We start from the raw sequence: 12,033 nt of genomic DNA, 5'->3' as shown, positions 1-12,033 counted from the left end.
CTGCAACACACAGCACACATCCATCTTGTTAGGCAACAGGTGAACAGCACAACAAAAACACCAACAACCTATTAGCTGGCCACTCTGAATGCATTTGCTAAATGCAGTTGGAAACATACCATTATGAACTTGACTTCTGGCCCATGTAGGAAATGTAAATTAATAGTTTTGTAACACAGGAAAAAAAAAGAAAAGAAAAAAATCTTAGCACTGGCAGCTGGAAGAAAAAAACCAAAATAGCCTGGAACACAAAACTGCCATATTAAAATCGCCATCATAATGAAGTAAAGCGAATCACTGGTTGATCATTTTCTTGCATGAAACAGTCTTGTGCTGCATCAATGACCATGGAATAGACACGCACATATATACATATAATACACATATGTATGGACCTTTAATGTTGTAATGTGAACATAAACATGTCATTCTATTGGAAAACTGGCTTTTTTGATGACTAAAAACTTCCCACTGGTCTCTCGGTACAGGTGGATGGAATCCTTTTGAAAAACAAGAAAGGAAAAAAAAAAATTGGAGAAATCAATTTTCATTAATTGAAAAAACATTCAACTAAGAGCAAAACTGATATACACATCTGTCCAGAAACAAAGTTACAAACCTGTAGTGAAATGAACTGACATGCACACATACACAAGAGCAGGAAGGGGGCTTGGGTGGCTCAGTGATGGATGTGGGTGTGTGGGTGTGGGGAGGTGGGGCAGACAAACACTGACGGGTCAATAATGTATATGGCACACTGAACACAGTCAACTTGCCGCTCAACCATGCAATTAAGTTTTCACAGTACCAAATATGTGCTGTCGTTTCTTCTTTCCCTGAATATCATGATGTCCATCAACATATCTAAAGTGATAGGCTTGTTCACTGTTGGAAAAAAAAAAAGGAAAAAAAAAAAGAAGAAAAAAAAAAGAGAAGAAAATGTGCACACACACAGGGCGTCCTGTCACTCTGTCTCCCCTCTGTTTGACAAGCAGTAGAAGCTGTCTGGATCAGGACTACGATCAGCATAATACATACATTTCTTCATCAAGGCTCTTCAGTTACTAGACTGGTTGCTCTGAAGACAGCAATGGCCAAACACACAAACTGCATTGCTTCCCCTGCACTGTAAACTGCACAAAGCAGCAACGCAACCACTTCAGTTCCAACTGGTCTGTTGTGTTTTTATCATCATCAAATGCAGAATCAAAGGCAAATGTGTGGGGTAATTGCACTGGGGGGAGGTGGCGGGTACGGGGCGGAGGGGGTGGGTGGGGAACAATCTCAGAGGAGTTGACAGGTGTACAGTGCCTGACCCACCTATAGTAGTTGGGCTTGAAGGGGCCAGCCTTGTTGAGCCCCAGGTACTTGGCCTGGTCGTCAGTCAGCTCTGTCAGGTGGGCGTCAAAGGTGGGCAGGTGTAGACTGGCCACATACTCATCTGCACACCCCGCAGCACAATGTTAAGTTATCAAAGTTTAAAACAATAATAATTATCATTACATGTGTGCAGGCATACATGTATAGTTTGCTTCAATCTGATGAACGAGAAGAAGTTTGCTTCAGACACTGAGCTTAGTATGTAATTTTCATGTGATGTCTTGTCATAATTGATGTTTGCCGAATGCTCACTTCGTTAGGCCAATCTGCATGTTCTGATGGATGATATCTTTATTGGAACTGTTGTACTGTAATGCCTTCAAAGCCAAATCATTTGGTTAAGCGCTACATAAATAAACTTACTGTTAATGTTATAATCATACACCACACACAACATTACAGCTGCACATGCTGCCTGGCTGTCCTACACAGTACAAAAATACATCTTCCCATCACTGGAACATCCACTCATGCTTTTGGTACAGGGTTTCTGATTCTGATTACAAACAGAAGCAAATTTCAAAAGATTGGAACCCGCTTGAATATTTCAGTGGTTTTAATCCAACACTTTGTTGTATCATTCAATTCTGCTGGGGAAAGCAGTATGAAACTACTGAAATATTCAAGCAAGTTCAACACTTGATCCTGAGTAAAGAAACTATTTGGTCTTAGTACTATGTTTGCTGCAAAATTTAGCATGAAGAGCAAACTGATAAGCCTAGTTTGCACCCACTTTGACATGGTACAATCTGACACCAAACGCGGACTTTCCAACAAATGACACTTCTTTGCAGGTACAGGTACATGCTTCTCAAACTGGCGACACAAGAGGGAAGGACAAGCAAGTAACAAATCATAACTATTGAAATAAGTTGTTCTAACACACTGCAGTTTTAACAAACTGTTTTCATTCTTTGAAAAAAGACCGCCAAGATACATTTTCTATGACAATCACCTACCCAAAACAACTAGAAAAAAGAAAACAAGGTAAAAAAAAAAAAAAAAAAAAAAATACACTGAGGTGTGGCAGAATCTCAGAAGTCATTCTCACCGAAGTCAACTCAATCTCAGTTTCTTTTCAGCTGGTTTCCCAGGCGCTGAGAGCAAGACTTAAACTTTTTATTTTTTGAAAGCTTTGATATATTCTAATGCAATGTCTGCTTTTCATCACTTCGACCATAATTCCATGATTTTCCAACTGTGTTAAATTATGTTTTCAAATTCCATGACTTTCCAGGATTTCCATGACCTGTGACAGACTTTCTGTTACAAACTGAATCAGTGTCCCCACTCACCCATCTTCTTTGGCAGCAGATAGACGTCCTGCTTGTAGCGTCCCTGTGGTGCGTTGAACAGTTCTATCAAGGCAAGTGCCTGTCCACACAAACACAAACAGTAGTCAAATACATAGCACTTTCTTTTTTTACCAACCCCCCCTCCCCTCCACCCAAAATTTCTGCTCAATCTTACCCAAAAATTTCTCCTTGTATGCTAGTTCCAACATGTTTATGTATTTATTCATGACAGGGTTATGAATCGCAGACAAAATATTCAACCATCTGACATGGAGGAAAGTTAAATGTTTCTTGTTAGGCCTGCTACCATGTCATAGTATTACTCTAATTACATATTACCATGACCAACAATCTTCATTCAAACAATTAAAGCAACCCCCAGATGGCGTGGACTAATAGCGAGACGTCTCATCACTGAGTTGCTGCAAATTTTGGCCAAGTGGGGCAAACAGACAGGCCTGGTCTGCATCAGTTTGACATGTGACAGCACAAGACAACAAACCCCAAATCTCTCTGAACCACGTTTAAACCTCTTTGTAACTGAAAAAGGGCAAATATCTGTTTACAGTTCAACCCATACCACACTTTCTCCTTTCCACCATAGGAAAAAGAAAACCAGCAGCGTTATACCAACCGCTGTGGCAAAGCGGTAGGCACTATCAAATGAAGACAGGGAGGATGTGGCTTCCAGCCCTAACAGGGGTGGGTGTTTTCCAGCTCCTACCCACAGCTGGGTGTGCTATGGGCTCAAATGATAAGATGAGGACCATACAGTCAAAGGTTGTGTCTTAGGAAACACTGCTCAGTTTTCCTGACCAACACTGCAGTTGTCTTTCTCTCTTCAGCCTGGTTGATGCCATGATTTATTAAGACAGGAAGCCAAGAATACATCCTCATCATGCAGTCTTATAACTACAAGGACCATAGCAGCATTGTCATCATCATCCTTACCATTAGATACGAAAACAAAAGTCCCCATTTCTTCACTTTTCATGCCCCTGTTGTCATGGTGATTTCAGACACGATGCACAATCCCCCTTTTTTAAAAAAATCCTATTTTCCATTCTGATATACCTTCATTTAAAACTTCATTCACTATATTCACAAGCACATACATAAGAACCTCATGGACAGATTTATGTCTGCCAGACTGCACACAAAAATGCCTTTCAGTCTGAGGTGTGCAGCGTGACCTACCTGTGTGGTAGCTGTTATGGACACGACAAAAGAAGGAACGGAGGAACAGCTCAAGTTCACCAGACGCCCCTGAAACAGGAAGAGATTTCAAAGTGCTGAGACTGGCTCACATCTTTCTTTGAAGGATATCAACAAAAGAGTAGGAAATGGAAACTTCAGAGGGATACACACACAGATGCATTCATTTGAAAGCGAGAGAGAGAGAGAGAGAGAGAGAGAGAGAGATGGACATGGACATGGTTTTATTACCATTAACAATACTATCCTTGCTTCTGGCAAGGGAGGCAATATATGAACAAAGGAACAATGGTGGAAAACAGCGAAATGAACATATTGCTAAGCGCAAAAAAGAAAAAAACGACATAGAACTATCAATGTTAACATCGACAAGCATATTCATACGTTCTTAAAGGGTAGCCTGGTTGCAGACAATGCAAATGGAATGTCACCTTTGGAATCATATTTACCAGGCACACACAACGCTTGCACTGGTTATTCTGGGCTTGTAAGTGCCTTAACACATGGCAAATGCAAATTGTATGACACATCTCAGCCATCCAACTTTATACAAAATCATTCATATTAAGTAGTGAAACTGACATCACTGTCACAGAAATCCCCCCCCCCCCCACCCCCCCCAATAACTATAAGGCTTCCGAAGAAAGAAAGAAAGAAAGAAAGAGAGAGAGAGAGAGAGAGAGAAAAACGAAACAAAACGAAAGTTTATTCAATAAGGCCATGGCCCCATTTGAAGGGGTGATTACATATTTTGTAAGAATAGATTTGCATATGAATATAATCTTACAACGTGTATGCTCAGAGCTCTGTTCTCTTTAACCAATCATGAAACTCCGTCGTTTTAATGACTTATAGATAAATATGGCAAGATTCGAAAAAACGTTATCATTTGTAGAAGACAGAAGTAATACTAACCGAAACTTACTTGGTCTGTTATAATATCTGAACGGAATATATATTTGTCTCAAATCATCTAATACAGGACAACATAATACGAAATGGACTTCATCTTCTTTTGCAGATCTACATAACGAACATTCCATATCGTTTACAGTGCTGGGCTTGTGTCTTTTACTATGTACGTTGATATCAGATACACCAAAACGAAACCTTGTTAAAGCACATCTGATGACTCGGTTAATATTTTTTGCTAAATATGGTTCTGTGAAATGATTCTTTTAAACAATCGAGAGAGAGAGAGAGAGAGAGAGAGAGAGAGAGAGAGAGAGAGAGAGAGAGAGAGAGAGGATGGCTAAAAACCAGGACAGTTTTTAAAAAGCATCCAAACAGACAGGAGAAAGAGAAACACACCACAGCTTCCTCTTCTGCGTTCGTGGGCTGCAACTCCCATGTTCACTCGTATGCACACGAGTGGGCTTTTACGTGTATGACCGTTTTTACCCCGCCATGTAGGCAGCCATACTCCGTTTTCGGGGGTGTGCATGCTGGGTATGTTCTTGTTTCCATAACCCACCGAACGCTGACATGGATTACAGGATCTTTAACGATCTTCTGCATGCGTTTACACACGAAGGGGGTTCAGGCACTAGCAGGTCTGCACATATGTTGACCTGGGAGATCGTAAAAATCTCCACCCTTCACCCACCAGGCGCCGTCACCGTGATTCGAACCCGGGACCCTCAGATTGACAGTCCAACGCTTTAACCACTCGGCTATTGCGCCCGTGGCACACCACAGCACACCATGCAGAAGGACACAGACACACAGCAAGCCTCACCTCCGCCAGCAGGATGATGCGTTTGCCGTCAGGCCAGATGATGTGGTCCACCTGGGACCTCACCTTCTCCCACGTCAACTCGGGCGTCCTCAGACTGGCCTGCCCACCATGACACAGTGTCCCATCAACACACCACCCTGACAGACTGTACCCACCACAACACACCACCCTGACTGTACCCACCACAACACACCACCCTGACACACCACCCTGACTGTACCCACCCCAACACACCACCCTGACTGTACCCACCACAACACACCACCCTGACAGACTGTACCCACCCCAACACACCACCCTGACTGACTGTACCCACCACAACACACCACCCTGACTGTACCCACCACAACACACCACCCTGACAGACTGTACCCACCACAACACACCACCCTGACTGTACCCACAACACACCACCCTGACTGACTGTACCCACCACAACACACCACCCTGACTGACTGTACCCACCACAACACACCACCCTGACTGACTGTACCCACCACAACACACCACCCTGACAGACTGTACCCACCACAACACACCACCCTCACTGTACCCACCACAACACACCACCCTGACAGACTGTACCCACCACAACACACCACCCTGACAGACTGTACCCACCCCAACACACCACCCTCACTGTACCCACCACAACACACCACCCTGACAGACTGTACCCACCCCAACACACCACCCTGACTGACTGTACCCACCACAACACACCACCCTGACAGACTGTACCCACCACAACACACCACCCTGACTGTACCCACCACAACACACCACCCTGACTGTACCCACCACAACACACCACCCTGACTGTACCCACCACAACACACCACCCTGACTGTACCCACCCCAACACACCACCCTGACTGACTGTACCCACCACAACACACCACCCTGACTGACTGTACCCACCCCAACACACCACCCTGACTGACTGTACCCACCACAACACACCACCCTGACAGACTGTACCCACCACAACACACCACCCTCACTGTACCCACCACAACACACCACCCTGACAGACTGTACCCACCACAACACACCACCCTGACAGACTGTACCCACCCCAACACACCACCCTCACTGTACCCACCACAACACACCACCCTGACAGACTGTACCCACCCCAACACACCACCCTGACTGACTGTACCCACCACAACACACCACCCTGACAGACTGTACCCACCACAACACACCACCCTGACTGTACCCACCACAACACACCACCCTGACTGTACCCACCACAACACACCACCCTGACTGTACCCACCACAACACACCACCCTGACTGTACCCACCCCAACACACCACCCTAACTGACTGTACCCACCACAACACACCACCCTGACTGACTGTACCCACCACAACACACCACCCTGACAGACTGTACCCACCACAACACACCACCCTGACTGTACCCACCACAACACACCACCCTGACTGTACCCACCACAACACACCACCCTGACTGACTGTACCCACCACAACACACCACCCTGACAGACTGTACCCACCACAACACACCACCCTGACTGTACCCACCACAACACACCACCCTGACTGACTGTACCCACCACAACACACCACCCTGACTGTACCCACCACAACACACCACCCTGACTGTACCCACCACAACACACCACCCTGACAGACTGTACCCACCACAACACACCACCCTGACTGTACCCACCACAACACACCACCCTGACTGACTACCCACCACAACACACCACCCTGACTGACTGTACCCACCACAACACACCACCCTGACTGTACCCACCACAACACACCACCCTGACAGACTGTACCCACCACAACACACCACCCTGACAGACTGTACCCACCACAACACACCACCCTGACAGACTGTACCCACCACAACACACCACCCTGACTGTACCCACCACAACACACCACCCTGACAGACTGTACCCACCACAACACACCACCCTGACAGACTGTACCCACCACAACACACCACCCTGACTGTACCCACCCCAGCACACCACCCTGACTGTACCCACCACAACACACCACCCTGACTGACTGTACCCACCACAACACACCACCCTGACTGTACCCACCACAACACACCACCCTGACTGACTGTACCCACCACAACACACCACCCTGACAGACTGTACCCACCACAACACACCACCCTGACTGTACCCACCCCAACACACCACCCTGACTGTACCCACCCCAACACACCACCCTGACAGACTGTACCCACCACAACACACCACCCTGACTGTACCCACCACAACACACCACCCTGACTGACTACCCACCACAACACACCACCCTGACAGACTGTACCCACCACAACACACCACCCTGACAGACTGTACCCACCACAACACACCACCCTGACAGACTGTACCCACCACAACACACCACCCTGACTGTACCCACCACAACACACCACCCTGACTGACTGTACCCACCACAACACACCACCCTGACAGACTGTACCCACCACAACACACCACCCTGACAGACTGTACCCACCACAACACACCACCCTGACTGTACCCACCACAACACACCACCCTGACAGACTGTACCCACAACACACCACCCTGACTGACTGTACCCACCACAACACACCACCCTGACAGACTGTACCCACCACAACACACCACCCTGACAGACTGTACCCTCCACAACACACCACCCTGACTGTACCCACCACAACACACCACCCTGACTGACTGTACCCACCACAACACACCACCCTGACAGACTGTACCCACCACAACACACCACCCTGACTGTACCCACCACAACACACCACCCTGACTGACTGTACCCACCACAACACACCACCCTGACTGACTGTACCCACCACAACACACCACCCTGACTGACTGTACCCACCACAACACACCACCCTCACTGTACCCACCCCAACACACCACCCTGACTGTACCCACCCCAACACACCACCCTGACAGACTGTACCCACCACAACACACCACCCTGACAGACTGTACCCACCACAACACACCACCCTGACTGTACACACCACCCTGACTGACTGTACCCACCACAACACACCACCCTGACTGTACCCACCACAACACACCACCCTGACAGACTGTACCCACCACAACACACCACCCTGACAGACTGTACCCACAACACACCACCCTGACTGACTGTACCCACCACAACACACCACCCTGACAGACTGTACCCACCACAACACACCACCCTGACTGTACCCACCACAACACACCACCCTGACAGACTGTACCCACCACAACACACCACCCTGACAGACTGTACCCACAACACACCACCCTGACAGACTGTACCCACCACAACACACCACCCTGACTGTACCCACCACAACACACCACCCTGACAGACTGTACCCACCATAACACACCACCCTGACTGTACCCACCACAACACACCACCCTGACTGTACCCACCACAACACACCACCCTCACAGACTTTATTCCATCCCCCTCCACAAAGAAAAAAAAAAAAAGAAAAAGAAAAAGAAACAACCCAAACAGTAAACCCAACTGAACAAACATTCACTAAACACCACATAACAAACACTAGATAGAAAAGAAAAGAGAAAAAAGGAGAAAGAACAAAGAAACCAAACCTAGCCAAAACAACTGGAACCCCACCACCCCAAATGAAAACCTATCAAACACACACCATAAACACCACATAATAAACACAGGCTTATTAACACACACACACACACACCATAAACACCACATAGTTAACACAGGTTTATTAACACACACACACACACACTCTCACTCACACAAAGCCCAGACTCACAATGTCAATTTCTGTGTTGGAGTGACCCATGTTGCAGACAATGCAGCCGGTCTTCAGTCTGTCCAGGGCCTGGCGATTCACCACGTTCTTGTTGCCTGCACAGTGTCAAGGCAACAGTGTCACAAACACACTGGGGCACTGCCACCCACTGCATCACTATATGACATACACGTCACCAAAAAATCTTAACTAGTGATTCATCACGTTCTTGTTGCCTGCACCCATTCACACACACGCTGAGGCACTGCCATCCACTGTAACAATACATTACAAACATGTCACCAAACACTTCACTGGTGATTCATCACGTTCTTGTTGCCTGCAGTGTTACACACATACACGCTGAGGTACTGCCACCGACTGTAACAATACATTACAAACATGTCACCAAACACTTCACTGGTGATTCATCACGTTCTTGTCGCCTGCAGTGTTACACACATACACCCTGAGGTACTGCCATCCACTGTAACAATACATTACAAACATGTCACCAAACACTTCACTGGTGATTCATCACGTTCTTGTTGCCTGCAGTGTTACACACATGCACACTGAGGCAGTGCCATCCACTGTAACAATACATTACAAACATGTCACCAAACACTTCACTGGTGATTCATCACGTTCTTGTTGCCTGCAGTGTTACACACATACACACTGAGGCAGTGCCACCCCCTCTATCACTACATTACATACATGTCACCAGCACACTTCACTGGTGATTCCACCATGCTGCAGGCACGTCATATAAGCAAGCTGACATGATGATTTACAACTCATGCAATATTGCTTTGGGAAATAAGGCCCCACTGAAAAACAAAAAAACACAGAAACAACAACAACAAAAAACAACAGGGTTCACTCAGTCTTAAAGAAAGGCGACCAAAAACCAGCTATAGAAAAAAACCAAATGAATAAAAGAACACTTCTGAGTATAACGTACATGCACATGGCAAAGTCTGTTGATACTGATAGTCATGCTTATGTATGCATAGAAAGAACTGTCGCAGTCGTAACTCTGCCAGTCAAGACAATTTCACTTTCCTTCTCATCTTTTTACTTTGAAGGTGACTTTCTTTTTGAGGCATTCTCTTGAACCCCCCCCCCCCCCCCCCCCCCCCCAGTAAATATGCCTTTCATCTCTTCAATGTTTAAATCAGCCATCCATCATTTTCAATTTCTGGCTTGCTCTCTCACACTTGTTTCTGTAATGCACTGAATTTCCAAGTTTACTCACCCCATGCTGAGCATGCACACACACCACACAAAATAACGGAACGCCCAAGGCCAAATCAATGAATAACAAATCAGTGTTTTTTTGTGTTTCTGGCCGCTGAAATTATTGATTGGTCAGTGAAACAGGACTCGATCTGGCCCATCATGAACACTGAAACATGCCAGTCGGGTGTTCATCCCCAGCGTTTGTTTTCAATGAATACCAACAGGGGTATGGGAAATGGAGGATGACAATTCGGCAAGTGTGTGCCTGACAAAGGCATTCTCCCATTCCTCTTGTGTGTGCATACCGCACGCGTGTGTGCATGGTGTGTGTGCGTGTATATGTCAGTGTGTGTTGATCATGCCAAGATGGAAACTTTGGCCAAACATTGTATACACTTGTGATTCAAAATGATAAAGTCATGACACTGCCGAAAGGACACAAACTGAGAGAGACCCAATAAAACACTGGGTTAAAATTCCGAGGGTCCATGATTTAAATCCTGGCAGCAACTGGGCAGGTCAAGGGTGGGTATTTCATCTAAACACTAAAGCAGACCTGTTCTTGCCATACCCCCATCCTCTCCTTTGTGTGTAAAATGCATTCTGATCAAATGTGCATATCTGAGATCTTGTAATTCATGTTGGTGGTCTACAGGTCACACAGAAGCCCTTAACTATCCAGTGAAAGCTGGAATTGCAGGTCAGGGATGCAGAAGTCAGAAAAGAAATTTGGAAAAAGTAGTAAAGGTCCCAACAAATGCAAAGCGTTATTCCAGAGAAAAAATGGGCATTTTTATTCATACTCCTAACTTAGTTCAATACACATACCGTGTGGAACCAGTGCCTACAATGCCTATCAGTCAGAGCAAACAGATAGGCTTAGTCTGCACCAGTTTGACTTGGTACAGCGTATGACAGCAAACAAAGAGTGTTTAGCCCCAGCATGGACTGCTGACACTGACACACAGTTGGTACAGCGTATGACAACAAACAGTGTTTAGCCCCAGCATGGACTGCTGACACTGACACACACACAGTTGGTACAGCGTATGAAAGCAAAGAGTGTTTAGCCCCAGCAAGGACTGCTGACACTGACACACACAGCTGGTACAGCGTATGACAGCAAACAAACAGTGTTTAGCCCCAGCATGGACTGCTGACACTGACACACACAGCTGGTACAGCGTATGACAGCAAACAAAGAGTGTTTAGCCCCAGCAAGGACTGCTGACACTGACACACAAAGTTGGTACAGCGTATGACAGCAAACAAAGAGTGTTTAGCCCCAGCAAGGACTGCTGACACTGACACACAAAGTTGGTACAGCGTATGACAGCAAACAAAGAGTGTTTAGC

The 12,033-nt window shown here is 46.4% G+C and overlaps 1 protein-coding gene across 1 annotated transcript in view; it reads right to left on the bottom strand.

The window, feature by feature from the left end:
* LOC143284963 (adenosylhomocysteinase-like 1) overlaps nucleotides 1-12,033 on the bottom strand; it is a 35,023-nt gene that overhangs the window by 4,223 nt on the left and 18,767 nt on the right. The window contains exons 9-13 of the mRNA XM_076592125.1: nucleotides 9,455-9,549; nucleotides 5,629-5,727; nucleotides 3,873-3,941; nucleotides 2,676-2,754; nucleotides 1,321-1,441 (exon numbers count right to left, since the gene is read on the bottom strand). Of these exons, the coding sequence (XP_076448240.1) occupies nucleotides 1,321-1,441; nucleotides 2,676-2,754; nucleotides 3,873-3,941; nucleotides 5,629-5,727; nucleotides 9,455-9,549 (463 nt within the window). The remainder of the gene's footprint in view (nucleotides 1-1,320; nucleotides 1,442-2,675; nucleotides 2,755-3,872; nucleotides 3,942-5,628; nucleotides 5,728-9,454; nucleotides 9,550-12,033) is intronic.

Source organism: Babylonia areolata, chromosome 8 (genome assembly GCF_041734735.1).
Source record: "Babylonia areolata isolate BAREFJ2019XMU chromosome 8, ASM4173473v1, whole genome shotgun sequence".
NCBI lineage: Eukaryota > Metazoa > Mollusca > Gastropoda > Neogastropoda > Buccinidae > Babylonia > Babylonia areolata.
The sequence above is the reverse complement of the archived record's forward strand: the minus strand, read 5'-3'. Positions and strand labels throughout refer to the sequence as shown.